Below are 20,050 nucleotides of genomic sequence, written 5' to 3'. Positions count from 1 at the left end.
TAGGGTGAAATGTTCTATAAATATCAGTCAAATCCAATTGGTCCAAAGCTTCAATTAGTTTTACTGTGTCTCTGTTTAGTTTCTGTTTTCCCGATAGGTCCATTGAGGAAAGTGGAGTGTTGAAGTCCCCCACAATTATTGTGTTAGGTGCAATGTGTGCTTTGAGCTTTAGTAAAGTTTCTTTTACGAATGAGGGTGCCTTTGCATTTGGCGCATAGATGTTCAGAATTGAAAGTTCTTCTTGGTGGATTTTTCCTTTGACCAGCAAGAAGTGTCCTTCTGTGTCTCTTTTGATGACTTTAGGTTGAAAGTCAATTTTATCTGATATTAGAATGGCTACTCCTGCTCGTTTCCTGTGACCATTGGCTTGTAAGATTGTCTTCCAGCCTTTTACTCTAAGGTAGCTTTTATCTTTGACACTGAAGTGTGTCTCCTGTATACAGCAAATTGTAGGGTCCTGTTTCCTTATCCAGTCTGTTAGTCTATGTCTTTTTAGTATTAGCCACTGTAGTCTTAAAGAGTCATGTTTTTAGTAGTCAGACTTGACTTCTAAGATATGTGTCATTGTCCTCCAGGCCACCAGGATGTACACATCCATTCACTACTGGTGTCTACTCAAATCACTGGTGCCAAGTGCACATGAGAGACCCCATTTTTTTTTATTTGATATAATTTATTTACATTTCAAATGATTTCCCCTTTTCTAGCCCCCCCCCCACTCCCCGAAAGTCCCGTAAGCCCCCTTCTCTTCCCCTGTCCTCCCTCCCACCCCTTCCCAGTTCCCCGTTCTGGTTTTGCCAAATACTGTTTCACTGAGTCTTTCCAGAACCAGGGACCACTCCTGCTTTCTTCTTGTATCTCATTTGATGTGTGGATTATGTTTTGGGTATTCCAGTTTTCTAGGTTAATAACCACTTATTAGTGAGTGCATACCATGATTCACCTTTTGAGTCTGGGTTACCTCACTTAGTATGATGTTCTCTAGCTCCATCCATTTGCCTAAGAATTTCATGAATTCATTGTTTCTAATGGCTGAATAGTACTCCATTGTGTAGATATACCACATTTTTTGTATCCACTCTTCTGTTGAGGGATACCTGGGTTCTTTCCAGCATCTGGCAATTATAAATAGGGCTGCTATGAACATAGTAGAGCATGTATCCTTATTACATGGTGGGGAATCCTCTGGGTATATGCCCAGGAGTGGTATAGCAGGATCTTCTGGAAGTGAGGTGCCCAGTTTTCGGAGGAACCGCCAGACTGCTTTCCAGAGTGGTTGTACCAATTTGCAACCCCACCAGCAGTGGAGGAGTGTTCCTCTTTCTCCGCACCCTCTCCAACACCTGCTGGAGAGACCCCATTTTATTTATTTATTTATTACTATTTTCTTATTGGATATTTTCTTTATTTACATTTCAAATGTTCTCCCCTTTCCAGGTCTCCCCTTCAGAAACCCCCATCCCATTCCCCCTCCTTCTGCCTGCATGAGGGTGCTCCCCCACCCACCCACTCACTCTTGTCCTCTTGCACTGGCATTCCCCTACACTGGGGCATTGAACAACCTCAGGCTCAAGGGCTGCTCCTCCCACTGATGTCCAACAAGGCCATCCTCTGCCACATAAGCAGCCGGAGTCATGGGTCCCTCCATGTCTAGATGTCTTCTGTCACTTCATTTTTAGTATATCATGTGCCAATGAAAGCCTTCATCCGCCTAGTTTATGTGTAATTTGTCTGCCTGAAAAGCCAGTGTTGGTTGTCCTCTCACACTGGCATTCCCCTGCACTGGTTGGTAGTCCAGTCCTCAGGAATTCTGGGGGTGGGAAGGGGGAGACCCCATTTTATAAGCCTTACTATCCTTTCATAAACTTTACAGAAATGAGGAATGTATCTTTCTGCTAGAAGTAAATACAGAAAAGCAGCCTCTGCTAATAATAGCAATAGGCAGAAACTGGGAGCAGTAGATCCCGGTGGGCGCTGTCCATTTAGAGACAAGAAGGGTTTTTTATTGACCCCAGACTGGGCTCCTTCTGAAAGTCCTGCTTTAACAAGGACATTTAAATTCTCAAAATTTTAATGTCAACAGTATTTTGTCCCATATTTACCCACAAAAATCTGATTTGCTGTTCAGCTAAGAGAATGCTCCAGATGGAACCTGAGAACAACACTTTTCAAGAGAGTCATTTGAGAAAAGTTGAAAACGGGGCCCTTTTCTAAGGGCTTAAGCAGGATAGAGTGAAAACATAAATCTCTGACAGACTAGTAACAGGAGGAACATCACCATCTCAAGGTTCCCAGGGATCTCAGAGCTGTCATGACTCCTGGAATTAAGAAAGTAAGAGGTGCATTGAGAAGGCTCTGTGGCAGAGCTGTGACCCTAGATCAAGAGACAAAGCCAGGCTACAGAGACACAGGTTGACAAACCAGGAGTAAATACCCTTATGTCCTTCTCTGCCTACTCTTCATATTCCCTATGGTCACCTTTTGGCCTACCTATCCAGAAACTGTAGAAAGGAGTTCTCGAGAAGGGCAATCAGGGGGGGCATACAGAACGCTGGCTTTTCAGGCAGACAAATTACACATAAACTAGATAGATGAAGGCTTTTCATTGGCACATGATTTACTAAAAATGAAGTGACAGAAGACATCTAGTTTCACGTCTTAGGTTGGTATTCCCAGAAGATGACATGAACACCTATCTAAGTATGTAAGTGAAGCCATTGGGTCATACAAAGTCTTTGTTATTCTTTTATACACCCCTTTCTTATAAAGTCCTTACCTTACACGAAAACCACAATGTTCTTAATCTTTTCACATCTCTTGCTAGTCAGTGAAAATTTACAGTGGGTGGAGTTGGTTTTAATAACCGTGATATCCCAAATCCTGCAAAAACACACTCTTGCTGTTGCAGACACCAGAGCACAGTGATAAGACATAACATATTCATAGCAAATTGAATATTCTTCTCACTTAAGAGCACTAAGCCAAGCCAGCTGTGTGGTCTTGTCATCCAAGACCTCAGAAGGCTGAAGCAGGAAAACCAGGAGCTTAAGGTCAATCTGAGCTACATATAGAAATTATATCCTCAAGGGAAGAAGAGAAAAAAGGAAAGTTGAGGAGAAGCTGGGGGAGAAAGGATGAAAGGCAAGAGGGGAAGAAAAGACTAAGTTTTGAGTCAGAAAGGACTAAGCAACACATTCCTGGCTAGGGTTATGGGTAGGGTTAGGGTTAGGATTAGGGTTAGGGTTAGGGCATCAAGCAGGAAAAATACCAGTAGGAGACACAGACATATACCAAAGGATGCATTGCAAGGAGTTACTTCATATGACTATGAGGACTAGCTGGGCAAGCCCAACATCTATAGAGGAGACTGTCATGAAAAGCAAACTGGAACCCATAGGCATAACATAAAGCTACTGTCTAGCAGGCATGTTTAACCTTCTGATGTAATATGACTATCATCTACAAATATGTTGGGTTGTGTTCAGAGCTATCCTGAGACACGTAAAGTCCACAGGCCTCAGGTCTGGCATGCTTGTCCCAGTCATCCAATGACTCTGTTTGCTTGCTTGGGGTTATTGTTTTGATGCTGTTTTTGCTTTTCTTTCTTTTTAAAATATTTTTTAATATTTTTAAATTAAGTGTTTATGTATGTTTCTGAGTTCAGGTACCCATAGATGCCAGAAACATTGAATTCCCTGGAGTGGTAATTGTACTTGGGTTATTATCTACATAGTGGGTCCTAGAAACTAAACTGGGGTAGAGTTTAAGAGCAGTCTGCATTCTTAACTATTAAACCATCTTTCCAGCCCATTTCTGGTTTCATTAGGAAAGCCTTGGTCTCAGGCCAACCCAAATGATCTAGTATAATCCTTTTGATTACGGGTTTTAGACACATCTACGAAATGCCTTCACAGTAACAACAAGGTTAGTGTTTGAATAGCTGGGGACTGTAGTCAAGGCAAGATGACACATTAGTTGGCCATCAAGCCATTTATTTTCTACTCCTTACATCCTTCATCTACTTCTACTCCTTACATCTTCAAAGTTTGTTTTCTTCTGATGCTGAAGATCAATCACAAAACACTTGAAGCAGTGCTTACCACCAAGCTATAGCTCCAGACTCCACACAGTTGTTGATTTAAGTTTAAGAGTTGCATCAGTGAGATGGTTCTGCAGGTAATAGCACTGACAACCAGGGTTGACTCCCTGGAATGCATGTGGTGAAAGATGAAGATAGACTCCTACAGGCAGTCCTGGGATCTCCATATATGCACTTTAGTATGCAAGAGCACTCAGGAACACATATACTAAAGAATTAAAAGATAAAAAAAATATAAGATTTATACCTATGAAATTTTACTATAAGGGGCAGTGTAGCTCAATAGGAGAGAAGATCCTTACTACTCAAAGATTTGGATTCAATCCTCTAATCCCACAAAAAAAAAAAAAGCAAAGAGAAACAATTCACTTTGGACATTTTGAACAATTAGTTCAAACTCTTTATTTCACAAACTAATTTGTTGTCTTATAATCTTTTGCCCAATCTCTTGTTGCAGAAGTCGGTAAGACAGGGCCAGACTTAGAGCCAAAACCTCACAGTAGTCCACTATAAATCTCCAGAATAATATTTACCAGATCAGACAGACAGACTGCTAAATGTGATGAAGTTGAGATTTTATTTGCTGAAATATGTGAACAGCATGCATGTCTTTGTGAAGCTGCTTTAATAAGCATTTATGGATAGAAAGTGGGCAAACATCTGCTCCTGATCCCCCTCCCACCCCACACTGGAAGCTGGGATCAGCTAATGCCAAATTTTTAATTAAATATATGTATTTATTCCCTTTACAATCCAATATCAACCCTTCCTCTCCTACCAGTACACCCTCATGCAAATTCTTCCCCCTTCCCCCATTCTCTTTCTTAAGGGAAGTTCCCCTCTGGGTGTCAACAACTCTACATACACACATACACACACACACACACACACAAACACACACATACACACACACACACACACACACACACACACCAAGTCAATGAAAGACTAGACACACCCTCTCCCACTGAGGTCAAACAAGGTTGTCCATTTAGGGGTGTGGGATTTACAAGGAGTCAGGCAGTCAATAGGTTCAGGGACAGCCCCTGCTGTTGTTTGGCGGGGCCTACATGAAAACCAAGCTGCTCGTCTGCTACATATGAGCTGGGGGCCTAGGTCCAGCCGGTGCTCACTCTTTGGTTGGTGATTCAGTCTCTGGGAGATCCCAAGGGTCCAGGTTAGTTGACTCTGTTGGTCTTCCTGTGGAGTTCTTGTTCTCTTTGTGTCCCTCAATCTTTCTCCCAACTCTCCCAACTCCTCAAGCTCCTCAAGTTGTCTGTGCTTTTATTTTTTGAGATTTATAGTATCAATTCTTTAATCTCTTTCCTTTATCCAAACTTTCTCTTTCAAATCCATGGCCTCTTCTTAAGTGGCAGCGTTGGTAGTGGTGGTGGTGATGGTGGTGGTGGTGATGGTGATGGTGGTAGTGGTGGTGGTGGTGATGGTGATGGTGGTGGTGGTGGTAGTGGTAATGGTGGTGGTGGTGATGGTGGTGGTGGTGATGGTGGTGGTGGTGTGCAGTACATAAACACACCCTGCTCAGTCTATATAACATTACTTGTATACACTTTGAGTAATGATCAGTTGGTATTAGATAATCACTTGGTGGGTTGTTCCTTCGGGAAGACTATTTCTCCTGCTCTCAGCATACCTTAGTAGCCTGCAGTTCTCTGTGTAGGGTTAATATCTCTCAGCTTTCTCCCCATTTCATGTTAGCATGTCTATTGGTGTCATTCTTGTTTGGCTGAAGTTTAGACAGTCATGCTGATGAGACTCTGTTTGTTTGTTTTGGTAGGGTCTCAGGTATCCCAGGCTGGCCTAGAACTCCCTATGCAGCAAGAATGAGAGAGTGATCTTTACTTTTCCATCCTCCTGCCTTTGCCTCCTGAGTGGCATTACAGATGTATGAGGCCATGCCCAGCTTCTGAGCTCTCCATGTTTGTGAAAAGGTAAGAAGAGTTGCATAGAAAAGTACGGGGCAATATTAGGAGTCAGGAAGGTAATGGTTGTGCTAAATCAGGATGCCAACAAACCCCAAAACCAGGAGATCCCAAGGCATGTTTTTAAATCATCTATGCCTCAGGTGACCAAAGAAGCTATTTTAATCTCTGGAATACATCAGCCTCTCTTTCTGTTCCGTGAAATCTTAAATCTGCAATCTCAGACTCATTTCATAAAAGAAATATTCTTTTAGAACAACTCAAGAAGATGTTACATTTTGCTGTGAGTCAATGGATGCGAGGTGATGCCAAGAGACCAGGAGAGTCACTGGAGACAGGGAGGTTAAGGGGATTGCAAGAAGTCAGAGACAGATATAACATGCCTTTTCACTCAGAAAAAAAAAAGCCAGCACATAGAATACCAAGTAGACACACCCCACCACACAGGCAGGTACTGATACATGCATAGAGATAGGCACATTGGCCTCTTGGAGAGACAGGTCTACACATAGGCAGGCTGATGAAGGTAGAGGATCACTGGCCTCTGATCACAGGGCCAAATTTATATAAAATTCACACTAATGTGACATTCTGCCAGCAATAGTTACATAACAGATTATATCACTGTTAAGTTTTGAATTCTGCAGACATTTGATGTCAGCCACTTTGAGACAACTTGTATCCCATCTCTCCTATGTCTATTATTAACCATCTTGACCTATGCCAGATAACTATAACAACACCAGGTCGTCTACACATAAACTGACCCTTATGACTTTGTGTTCCCCATAACTGTATATAGCATAAAAACACTACTTGGGCATCAGGAGTTAAAAAAAAAAAGAGAAGGCTGCCGAGGTAAGATCTTCTCTAATAAGAAAATTTGAACTTCACAAGCTGCAGAAATGAAGAAATAACATAGGGTTAGGCATGATGACAGGTTCATTGTAAACCTTACTGAATTCTGATTTATTCGGTCTATACTCCTAACATTTCTGTGCAAATGAAATGTCATCTTGGCAATGAGATATAGGTGCTTTTTCCCAGGCCTCTGAGTACACCAAAAAAGAGAAACAAAACTAACTCATCTCAAAATACTTCTATTCTAGAAATGGAACCAATCAACATCAAGCTGAAGGCTCTAGAACATGCATATGGTTTTCCACACTTTGAAAACAGCAGTGACTCATTTTCAGTCTTGCCAATTGTTCTTTAACCCAGAGCTTCTCAAATATAATGAAGAGTAGTTGCATTCTCCGTTACTTAAAAGCAAGATGTGTTCCTGGCACAGTGCCTACCAAATACTCTGAATAAATACTTGATGAATTAAATTGAATCAACTTGTCTCTGCAGAGTTAGTGCATGGTCTCAGAACCAAGTTCAAACTGAGAAGTTTCTTTTAAGTATGTTGTATTATATAGGTGGGACGCAAAAGTAATATAGCCTTGGACTTCTAGAAAACACCAGAGTGATGTTGAACATGATCCTCTCACACCTGTGACTTGTTTGAAAATGGCGCAAACATTTCCCCCAAAGCACCTTAACACTGTGACTTCAACAGTGAATTCTTCGTTCTAAGATAAAATTAAATCTAAAAAAAGTAATTATCCTTATTAAATTGTTAGCTGGGCAAATCAATAGCCAGTCTGAGTGCTGGAGTGGTGGAGCCTGGTTCTGCAGGCTCTTGTGTTCCTTTCTGACTCCCGAGGGATTAATCAGCATTCATTTTAGTTATCTCTCTCAGCCACTACCACATCTTTGGTTGGAAGAAGTATTTTCACAGCTTTTATAAATCTAGTTTGGATTTTTCTTTTTCTTGATTCTACAATCTAAAATTTTGCATTCTCTTTTATTGCCTTTTTGATATTTGCAACAGACACTGACAAGTGCCTGACAAACACCCCTTTAATGAGGGACATATCCCTAATTCCAGACAACCTTTAACTTCCAGCTCGAAATGGGACAGTATTACCAGACAAATAGCTGCATATAGATGGCTGCCCCCTGGGCACTGCCACCAGACCAGGAGTAGAAAGTCTGATCATCTTGCTTTACTTGGGACAGTCCTGAGGTGACAATTGCTCCAAGGTGCCCTGTTGGGTACCCGAAAAGTATTTTATCATATCTGCCTCAGGGTCTTCCGCTGCCCAATCGAACTTGTTCCAGATGAGGGTCCAGAGACACTTCACTGTGAGGAGAGAGTCTGAGAACGAAGAATGGATGTCTCTCTCAAATCACTCACTAGAAAGACCTTTTTCCCTCTTGATCTCAAAGCATCAGCCTCAAAAACTATGTCTCAGGTCAAAGTGATGTTGACTAGAGGTCACTCATGACCTTTTCCAAAAAGGGATGAACCAATCTTTCTGTCTTGCAGGGAAGGGTGAGAAGGAAACACTCAACTTAAGGGAGCTTGGTTTCAGGGTTCTCAGTTCTCCTCCGGATGATTAATTCCAGGTTACTATGCTGGGGATCTGAGAGAAAAGGGCACTTCTTAAATGCAACTCTTGCCATCTGCTTTTCAGAGTACTCAACAGGCACACCTTACAATCTCTCCTACTGTTTGTTGAAAGGCATTTTCAGGTCAGCACAGTTACACATAAATGAATTTAGTCCATTCTTGCAAAGTGGTGGCTAATTCAGTCTGGAAGATCCTCCTGCTGTAGATGCCTAAACATGAGACACACAAAGTTTCAAAACTGGTGTCTTTTAAAGGAGCAGTGGCTACACTAGCTCCCAGTGCAGCCCAGAATTGACTACCAGCTGAGAGACCGTCAGGCTACCTGACTCATCTGCGCCCACCTCACCTCAGCACTGACAGAGAATGATAACAGTCCTTCTTACAGTCAGTGGGAAAAAATTAGTAAATATAAGCACTGAGAACTCTCTAGCGCTAACTGCTTTCTAAGTGTTAACACCTGCTATTATATATTAGCTTGATGTGTTTTATAAAATATATTTCTTTTAGCCATATTAAGAGTTTTAGATAGTAAATTATATCTCAAGCTAGAATCCTGATTTCATTTATGTTTAAAGAGAGGGGGTATTTTATTTCTACAGTTAACACTATCTACTGCCTCTTCCAGTACCTGTGGGGGGTCTTGGTGTTTGATGACAATGATCAGTAGACAATCAAGTATATTATTGCAGTAGTATTGTTCTTCCTTCAGTGTGTCTGAGTTCATCGTATCTGCTAAGCCCTGCGCTGAGTCATTCTTTCCTGGATGCAATGTTATTTTTAGTAACAGATCATTATTCTTCCTCCCTTGACAATATTCTGTCTTCTTGGTGCACATAAGGGTGAATGTGAAGGGTTCTCCTGATGTGAATCCCAAAAAGTCAGAGGCTGAAGCTGTTCTATATTAAATGCACCTGCAGTCACTGGGAAGGACACAGCAGTCAGTCTTAGCCAGCATTGCTGTTGTAGGAAAGAACCTTCTGCTTTTATCTCCATCACTTTGTGAATACACCTGACTCGTGGTCAGACTCAAAGACTCCTGGTTTGTCCATCAGTTCCTTTATTCCCAATGATCCTTTTCATAATTCATAATGTAAAGGTAACTTGAGATGTGAAATAATTTATTATCTTCTTTATGTTTTCTAGGTAACTTAAAAAGCATTTACTTATAATCTGAAGGTTAAGATCTTAGAGACTAAGGTTAAACATAAAAAGGGAGAATGTAGCAAAAGGCAAGGGAAAGAAAAAAAGGAAAGGAAAGAGCAAAATGTTTGGGGAGACGATGGAGTTTTGAGGTGAGACATAGGACGGAGGCAGTACAGGTCAGGAGTCTGCACAAGCATCTCAAGAGAGATCGTGACACAGAAAGTGTCTCAGTGTCTTTATAAGGGATGTATTTACATGTATGTGACTCTTGAACATACTTATTTAGGAATGTTGGCAATTGAAGGGTCAGCAGTATGAGCCAAAGATGACAAGTGCTTTCATCATTCATAGAAAGGTGACCTGGGTGCAGGAACTCAAACACAGGGAGGTTTACCAACCATACTGCACACTTACAATCTCAAAAAACAAGCCTTGCAGCAGTAGGTGACTGGGCCATCCAACTGTCTAACAAAGTCAGAGCACTAGTCTGGAGAGCTAAGAGACAGAAGAAACTGCACTCCCTCCTGCCTTTGGCAGGTAGCCCATGCTCTGGCCTGGGTGTGTCTATTCCTAAAGAGAGAGTAAGTATCTCAGTTTCCTAGTGCTGTCCTAACAAAATACCATGGAATGAGTGACTTAAACAACAGAAATAATGTTTTCTTGCACCTCAGTGGACCCAAATTCTAAAACCAAGGTGCTGGCAGGCTTGGTGTCATTTGAAGGCTTCTGTCCCTGGCGTATAGTAGGTCATTTTCTGACTAATTCCTTGTAGGGCAACATGATGGGCTAGCATTTTGGCAAATACAGAGCCAAAATAAGTGTAACTAAGACGTGAAAAAATGGACCTTTATTCCTGTAGCAGGCTAGGAAGTAATAGGAGAAATTGCCAAAGCAGAAAAAAAAAGTATGGAAATTGTATTACAGAGACTGCATATTCTTTGAGGGGTAGGTTCAGTCCTTAGCACGCTCAGTTTAAAGACTCAATTTAAGAAAGAAAGATAATAGACACATTTCGAGATGTGCTTAGCTCAAGGTTAACGAACTATGTTTAAAAGATTAAAGTGGTGGATAGGAATGCCTTGAGGCTTATGCAGTTTATATTGATAATAAAGGACAGAATGCTCTAGGCTCTGAAAGAAGGCTCTTCCCTAGAAGTTCCTGCAGCACCAAAAGCCCCACACTCTGACATGTCTCTTCCCTGTACCTGTACACCCTGGTGTCTCTTCTTCTTCTCATTAGAACACCAGGCATAGTGAATTGGGAACTTTCACAGATGACTTATCTGAATCATCTCTTCAAAGAACTTCTCTGCAAATGAAGGTGCATTGGGCAAGGGGGTTGACACTCTAGTCATCTAAGACATATATTAAAGAAAATGAGGAAGAGGAAATCACAAATGTCAAAAAGCCTCTCTACATCTTATGTCTCTGATACATGTTGAAATATAAGATTCAACTTAGTTACAAGTTCTACAGTCACTGCCATCTTAAGAAGATCTCTGGCATACCTAATTCTCTCTTTTTTTCATTTTTGATTTTTATTTTAGACTTTATATATGAGCATTTTGCCTACATGTATGTCGGTGTACCATGTGTGTGTGTCTGCTGCACATGGAGGCAAGAATAGGGTATCATACATCCCTCAGAATTAAATTTACAGTCCTGGTATACCTACTCCCCACTCTAGTTTGTGAACCCCATCCCCAATATTTTGTTCTAATTAGCTTTAACTGTAATGAGACAGAGACTAGAGTCAACTGAGAAGACAGTCTCAATCGAGGGATTGCCTAGATCAGATAAGTCTGTGGCCATGTTTATGACAGAGAGAGAGAGACAGAGAGAGGGAGAGAGAGAGAGAGAGAGAGAGAGAGAGAGAGAGAGAGAGAGAGAGAGAGAGAGAGAGAGAGAGAGAGAGAGAGAGAGAGAGAGAGGAGAGAGAGAGAGGAGAGAGAGAGAGAGAGATTTTGAGTCAATGTTCTGGCTCTCCTGAAATTTACTATGAAGATCAGGCTGGCCTCAAACTCCCAGAAATCTGCCTGCCTTTGCCTCCTGAGTTCTATAATTAAAGGCATCCATCACCAGACCAGGTGCTCAGAATTGTCTTGATTCCCTTAATAGGCAGTGTAGGACCCAGACCACTCTGGGTAGTACCACTCACTGGACAGGTGGTCCTCAGCTATATAAGAAAGCTAAAATCTGGAAAGATGATCCAGTAGTTCATAGCATTTATTCTTGCAAAGGACCTCAGTTCAATTCCCAGAACCTACATAGTGGCTCACAACCTTCTCTAACTCCTGTGTTCTAAAGGCCCTGACACCCTTTTCTGACTTCTGCAGACACCAATCATATGCATGCAGTCATACAAACAGGCAAAACAGTTATATACATACAATAAAAACAAATAAAACCTAAAACAAAAGAAGCTAACTAAATATAGCCCTGGGAATGAATCAGCAACAGCAAGTCTATCATGGTTTCTGCTTCAAGGCCCTGCCCTGACTTTTCTCAGTCATAGACTATAACTTGGAAGCTGAAATAAATCTTTTCCTCCTCTAAGTTGTCAGAGTATTTTTGTCACAGCAGCAAAATGAAAGTATAAAACACCTTTCATAAGCAAGGCTGGTTTGTAAGCAGAGCAGAACAGGCACCCTCTAGTTGGCCACTGAGAGAATGCCAAACTCATGGAGTCCCCTCTAAGTCTGTTGGTGCTGACACAGAGTGGAAAAATATTAAAAGACTGCACGATTAAACAGAGCCCTTTAGCCTGTATTTCCAGGTTCTCACCACTGTCAGAGGAAGAATTAAATACAAAGTAAGGAATTGGCAGGGGAGGGAGGGAGACAGGGGATCGTTGGTTACAGAATGAGGTCATCAGCTACAGTGGGGTATAGACTAGAGACTGCTCCACGCTGCAGCTGCCAACAGTAGCCTGAACTCTTTGCATAGCACCCCTCTCCAGTAAGGCTGGAATTTTTTATTTCAAAACAGACAGAACTTCAGCATGAATAAATATGAGGCTGAGTTAGAGTTCAGCCTCTGAGAAGATACTTCAAAAAAGACTTAAGCAAGGGAGAGAGAGGCTCTGGTAAAGGAAATGATACACCTACTGTGTGAGTGTAAGTTTCTCAAGAGTGGGGTCACACTGGGTGTCTTTACAGTAGCCAACAAAGATGGCTTCTAAAGTTGCATTTCAAAGAGCTGTTAAAGAAACTTTTTCTTGCCGGGTGGTGGAGCACCCCTGTAATCCCAACACACTGGGAGGCAGAGGCAGGCAGATTTCTGAGTTCAAGGCCAACCTGGTCTTCAGAGTGAGTTCCAGGACAGCCTGGTCTTCAGAGTGAGTTCCAGGACAGCCAGGGCTATACAGAGAAACCCTGTCTCAAAAAAAAAAAAACCAAAAAAAGAAAAAAAGAAAAAAAAAGAATCTTTTTCTTTTCAATCAGTGAGTTTTATAGTTTCGTTCCAGGAATGCATTGGTTGGGATTATAACTGATAAAATAAAACTCAAGTTTACCAGCCTCACACAGGAAGGTGGGATGTTTTCACTGTAAACAAAAATTAATAGTTTTGTTAGGTTCCCAGAAAATGTCTCAGAAACAAACAAGAGAGCCATAATTGAAGGTCAGATGTGCTCAGACATTAGGAAGAGTTCATTACTATTTTAACATTCTTATTTGAAATACCCATATATAAGTGGAATATATATGCAATATAAATATATATATGTCTATGTAGGACATAGCAAATATTAATTGTGTTTTAAATCTTTGTTGTTGTTGTTGTTGTTGTTGTTGTTCTTCTTCTTCTTCTTCTTCTTCTTCTTCTTCTTCTTCTTCTTCTTCTTCTTCTTCTTCTTCTTCTTCTTGCCCTGATTGTCCTGGAACTCACTCTGTAGACCAGGCAGACCCACCTGCTTCTGCCTCCCAAGTCCTTGGATTTAAGGGGTGTGCCACCATGCCCAACTGCTCTAATTCTTGATTCTCAGCTACTGAAAACTTCAACCAAACTCCAGAATAAGGATCTCTTTTCTAACTTTTCCATATTCCCTTATGTTCCACTGTCTTAATGTACTAGCTCAAAAACATGTTCTCAAGAGAGTCTATGGGTTTCTCTAGTCACCACCTATGTTTTTAGGTAGCTAGTCCTTATAGGCAAGCTTCAATGAAGAATTACTGAGGAATTAAAAGGGTGTATGTGTGTTTGGGGAAGACAAGAAATTCCAGGACTGGGTCATGGTTTTTCAAGAATAAGGTTCACACGCACCCTTTGCCATCCTCCTATGAGATTTTTTTTCGATGTGTCATTATGTCAGATGCATGATGAGAACGATTCTACAAGGTTGATGATATGGACAGAGATATAACTATTTTATAGCAACAAAGCAGAAGGCAGTAAGCAGTTGTCTTGGTGCACCTTGTTGGTCTCCCCGCCCCCACCATGTCATTTTTCCCATGTGTCTGTCTAGCCTATCTCACATCAAATTCAGAATGCCTCCTAAAATCATTTCCTTGCTGTGCTTTCCTCGAATTTGGAAACCTTCAAATCATAAGAACAAAATTAAAACATCAACAAGATAACTTTATCTGGAAATTGAATCCTACTATAGTAACAAAAATATGTAGTTCAATATGTTTGGAAAGGCAAAAAAAAAAAAAATACTAATAAAAGCAACAGCCCTGGGGAAGAATATAGCCAATCTTCCAGAATGTATCTCATGCTTTGAAAGCATGCTAATGTCAACAATTGCTATTCCACACATACTAGTCAGTTTTTACCTAATTACTTTTTTTCCTTTTAACCATGAGTATAGATAAGATATAACTCAAAGCAGAAATTAGATGTGCTAAAATGCCTGGTGCTTCTGAATTGATTGAATAACTTGAAGCATTCAAAATAATGTTAAATTCACTTTTTGGTTATTTTTTTCTATTTTTTAAAAAATAAACAACTCTTGTTATCTTGTCTGGGAGAAGAAAAAGATCCACTTAAAGTTCATTGTGATCTTGTTAATGAGGTTTCAAGTCCCAAATGCCTTTTCTTTGAAAAGGCTTCAGGCTCTGTTTTCCTAATCAGGTTCCACTGTGGGCTGTAATGGACTTCAAGGCAGAGGGAGAGAAATCTCACACAGAGCAGAGAGAGAGAGATACACAGACAGACAGACAGACAGACAGAGGAGGAGGAGGAAGAGAGAGAGAGAGAGAGAGAGAGAGAGAGAGAGAGAGAGAGAGAGAGTTGAAGGGTGGAGTATTAGGAGTCTGACTAATTAGTTTTCCTTATCAGAAAAACAAGTAAGAGTGTTTATTTAAAAAATTAGTGTTACATGAATGTTAGGAAAACATTATTCCTTTATTTTACTTGAGTCTCATAACATTGATGCCAAGTCCCCACCTAAAGTAGGCAAACTATTGTTGATAGTTCGTGTATCTTCCCTGGCATCTCAAGAAGGTTTTAAGGAATGGCAGAAGCCTTACACTGAGGAAACTTTTCAAGATTACCCCTTCAGCTCCTGTGCCTATTGTGGTCATGCTGGAGATAGCTGCTGTCCATGTCCTTGTAGAACCTCGGGCCTCTAAGTACATGGATCAAGTGACACTGATAAGGGAGGCATTGATAGCCAGGGCTAAAAACACAGTGCCTAAGATGCTACCTCTGTCTAGGGAGTACAAGGAACCCTCTCACCTTCTGCTTACAGCAACCCAGATGATTTTCTTAGGCTGAGAACACCTTTCCTTCCATTGGAAGCATCTCTTTCCTCTACCTTGCAGGTCCCTGAGCTAGGAATAGTACCAAACATTCTACTTTAAAGGCATATACTTAATAAATAAGTAGCAAAATTCAAAATAAAATGCTAGCACAGCATCAGCACATTGTTTCTCAAAATTTCAAAATAGAAATAACATTGTTTTTTTCCCCTTTGTTCCCATACAGTCAAAAAGCCAGCCAAGAAAAGTATCACAGATAAAGGAGATGAGTTATTTAAAATGGGCAGCAAGATTCTCCAGGAGTCTAAAAGCCAAAAACAAAAAACAGAGTAAGTATCTAGTGTCTTTAGCCAAGTTAATTTCCAAGTGAGAAGAAGACAATCCAAAAATCTAGTTTATTTTTAAACCTTACTGAGATAATATATATTAATGCTTATCTTGCTCATCAGCTTGTGTGTGCCTTTCAAAGGGTTCCATGATTATTTAAAGATTCTCAGAATGATTACCCTTAACAAGCAAAAGGATTGTATATGAGATTGGAGTCCCCTTCCATGAAGCAAAATTCAGACAAGTCACTAATAAGGTCATTCAGTAAAATCTGTCTCACTCTAGTTTGTGATAAATTTCAAATGAAATAATATGGTCAATGTTTTGGCATCCTTTCTCCCTGAGTATTTGCAGAGAGCTATGGCTTTCAAGACACTTTAATATATAAGATGTCGGTTTGTTTAAAGATGAGTCTTTTGAGGTGAGTGGCATTTCATCTTTACCAATAAAGCACTGGTGGGGGCGGGGAGTCTAGGGAGACGGCAGTCCTTGGAATGCCTGCCACATGAGCACAAGTGTTCAAATCCTGAGTGCCCATGTCAAAGACAGGCATGGTGCCACCTGTCACCCTAGCACTGGAGGTGGAGACAAACAGATCCCCAAGGTTCTTGGCTACCTGTCTAGCTAAGTGCTTCTCTAAGGCCTTGAATCAAAAGAATATTGTGGAGAATAAACAAGATATCCAATGTCAACATCTGGTCCCAGCATGCACACACATATTCATGTACATATACATGTACAATACTGCAAAGAGAGAGAATACTTTTTCCCATTATTTATTTATTTATTCACTTTATATCCTGATCATAGCCCCCTTCTCCTCCCAATGCTCCCTCACATGGCCTCTCCCCCAGTCACCTTTCTCCTTCTCTTCTGGGAAGCTGGTGGTCTCACCTGAGTACCAACCCACCCTAGAACCTAAAGACACTGTAGGAATAGGCACATCCTCTCCCACTGAGGCCAGACAAGGCACCCCAGTTGGGAGAACAGGATCCACAGGCAGTCAGGGTAACCCCCCACTCCAGTTGTTGGGTAACCCTCATGAAGGCCAAGCTGCATCTCTGCTGCATATGTGCAGGGGTGCGTAGGTCCAGCCCGTGTATTCTCTTTGTTTGGTGGTTCAGTCTCTTGAGAGCCCCCATATGTGCAGGTTAGGTGACTCTGTTGATCTTCTTGTGGAGTCCCTATTCACTTTGATTCCCTCAATCCTTCCTCCAACTCTTCCACAAGACTTCCTGAGCTCTGTCTAATACTTGACTGTGGGTCTCTGCATCTGTTTTGGTCAACTGGTAGGTGGAGCCTCTCAAAGGACAGCTATGCTAGGCTTCTGTCTGCAAACATATCAGATTATTATTAATAGTATCTGGGGATTAGTTCTTGCCTGTGGGATGGGTCTTAAGTTGGGCCAGTCATTGGTTGGCCATTCCCTCAATCTCTGCTCCATCTTTGTCCCTATACTTCTTATAGACAGGACCAATTTGGAAACAGAGATTTTGTGGGTGGATTGCTGTCCTTATCCCTCCATTGGCTGGCTACAGGAGATGGCCACTTCAGACTCCTTATCCCCCACTGCTAGGAGTCTCAGCTAGAGTCACTCTCATAGACATTCAGAAGTCTCTCATCTCAGGTCTCTGGCACATCCTAGAGATGCCTCCCATTCCAGGCCCACTACTCATTCCCATTCATTCTCCCTGTCTTCTCTCCCCTGTTCTCCCTACACTTGATCTGCACCCCCTTTCTCTCCCCATCCCTTCTCTCACCCAGTTCTCTTCCTCTATCAACCACTAATTACTATTTTCTTTCCCCTTCTGAGTGAGATTCAAGCATCATCACTTGGGGCTTCCATCTTGCTTAGCTTCTTTGGGTCTGTGGATTGTAGCATGGGTATGCTGTACTTTATGGCTAATATCCACTTATAAGTAAGTGCATACCATGCATGTCCTTTTGAGTCCGTGTTAGCTTCCATTCATCCATTCAGGTTATCATCCATTTAGGATGATATTGTCTAGTTCCACTTGCCCGCAAATTTCATGATGTCCTTGGTTTTTAATAACTGAGTAGTATTCCACTCTATAAATGAACCACACTTTCTATATCCATTCTTCATTTGAGGGACATCTGGGTTGTTTCCAGTTTCTATCTATTACAAATAAGGCTGCTATGAACAGAATTGAGAAAGTGTCCTTGTGGGATGTTGTAGCATCTTTTGGGTATATGCTCAGGAGTGGTATAGCTGGATCTTGAGGTAGAACTATTGCCAGTTTTCTGAGAAATCACCAAATCGATTTCGAGAATGGTTGTACAAGTTTGCACTCCCACCAGCAATGGGGGAGTGTTCGCCCCCTGTTCCACATTCTCACCAGCATGTGCTGTCACTTGAGTTTCAGATCTTAGCCATTCTGATTGATGTAAGGTGGAATCTCAGAGTTGTTTTGATTTGCATTTCCCTGATGACTGAGGTGGTTAAACATTTCTTTAAGTGCTTCTGAGCCATTTGAGATTCCTCTGTTGTGAATTCTTTGTTTAGCTCTGTATCCTATTTTTAATTGGGTTATTTAGTTTGTTGGTGTCTAACTTCTTGAGTTCCTTATATATTCGGATATTAGGCCTCTGTCGGATGTAGGGTTAGTGAAGTTCTTTTCCCATTCTGTAGGCTGCCATTTGTCATATTGATGGTGTCCTTTGCCTTACAAAGTCCTTTCAGTATAATTATGTCCCATTTATTAATTGTTGATCTTAGTCCCTAAGCTATTGGTGTTCAGTTCAGAACATTGTCTCCTCTATCAATGAGTTTAGGACTATTCGCCACTTTCTTTAGTGTTGTTTCCAGTTTATATTGAGGTCCTTGATATTCTTGGACTTGAGTTTTGTAGGGTGATAAATATGGATCTATTTACATTCTTCTATATGCAGATGTACAGTTAGACCAGCACCATTTGTTGAAGATGCTTTCTTTTTTTCCTTTATATGGCTTTGGATTCTTTGTCAAAAATCAGGTGTCCACAGGTGAACATACACAATTAAAAAAAATAATTTTGTAAAAGAGCAAACAAACACCGGGAATAGAGAATGAAAACTTTTTAGATGTGGTGGCTATGGTCACACCTAGGAGGCGAATAAGCAGTGGCCACATGATCTCAGTCCACAATCACTCTTTACATTCATCTACCTTATCTAAAGGAAGTTGTGTTTGTTCTGTCCCAGTGGTAGACACAACCAGACATCTTCATTAAGGCCCTGGCTAAGACCTTGAGATCACACCATCCCTAAGCACTTACTGGCTGTTTTTTCCTGGGCAACTTCCTGCACTGTTTTGTGTCCTGGACTAAACATCATCTCCCAGCCCTGGGCCTGACACAGAGTGATCAGGAGATAACTGTTTATTATTTCTACCTCCAGGTCTGTCTGGTGAGTGGCAGCTATAGAGGCAATGCTAACAAGAATACTTGAAATGATTAATAGAAGGAATGGAACCTGGCTGCCTCCTCCCAACAAAATGTCAGGACAAAGTGCCCTGATTTTTTGCATTATGTAATCCCAGGGTTGTGGAAATAGAGTCAGGAGGATGGTGACTTTGAGACTACACAGTGCATCTCTGTCTCAAAATGAGGCATGTTGATATAGCTCAATGGTAGAGCACTTGCTTAGCACATGCACAAACCTGGGAAGGGTTTAATTCCCAGCACCATAATTAACTGATTAACATAGACTAGGCATGGTCATGTGAGGAGGCGTTCTGGAACTCTGGCAGCCAGTCCTAGACAAACAACAGAATCCGCAGAATCCATTTCTCTCTTAAAACCCCAAATCTCTGAGTAGAATGCAACAAAGTAGAGAGTTTGAAGACAGAGCTTATTATGGTATGGTCTGAAACTATTCATCTCTCTTCTATCAAGCACCTGTTTATTGTTCTAGTACTTTGTCCATTTACATCACCAGTCATACACAATGAGATTGTGACAAATTCTTTCTCCAAATTACAGGCTAGTGAATAGAAATTTAGAAAGACTCTAATTCTTCTGGTTTTACAAGAAGGAAAGAGGGTCTCCCTAAGGGAAGTTGAAATAGCAGCTCACTAAAAGGTAGAAGGAAAAATACCCCAGCAACACTGAAGCCTCGTGCTAATTGCCCTGAAGGGTACTACTAACAAAGAAAGTATAAAATCAGACCCCAAAGCTTCATCTAAAGAGTTAATTCCTCTCACTAAAGTGTCCACTACGTAAGTGAGTAAATAACAGGGAATTTCCAGTGTAGCCCAGCTAAGAGAGAGAACAGTCCCAGCTAGAAGAGAGAGCAATAGAGTCCGAGGAGGTTCTGGTCCCTGATGTTTCATGCCCAGCCTATGATGTGAGAGTGTCAAGAGATAAGAAGCTACTAGGTAT

The 20,050-nt window shown here is 41.2% G+C and overlaps 1 protein-coding gene across 1 annotated transcript in view; it reads left to right on the top strand.

Moving 5' to 3' along the window:
- Sel1l2 (SEL1L2 adaptor subunit of ERAD E3 ligase) overlaps window positions 1-20,050 on the top strand; it is a 107,098-nt gene that overhangs the window by 38,484 nt on the left and 48,564 nt on the right. Inside the window, exon 3 of the mRNA XM_052183752.1 lies at window positions 15,568-15,670. Within this exon, the coding sequence (XP_052039712.1) occupies window positions 15,621-15,670 (50 nt within the window). The 5' untranslated portion in view covers window positions 15,568-15,620. The remainder of the gene's footprint in view (window positions 1-15,567; window positions 15,671-20,050) is intronic.

Source organism: Apodemus sylvaticus, chromosome 5 (genome assembly GCF_947179515.1).
Source record: "Apodemus sylvaticus chromosome 5, mApoSyl1.1, whole genome shotgun sequence".
NCBI classification, from domain to species: Eukaryota; Metazoa; Chordata; class Mammalia; order Rodentia; family Muridae; genus Apodemus; species Apodemus sylvaticus.
Note: the sequence above shows the minus strand (reverse complement) of the source record. Positions and strands in the feature narration are given on the sequence as shown.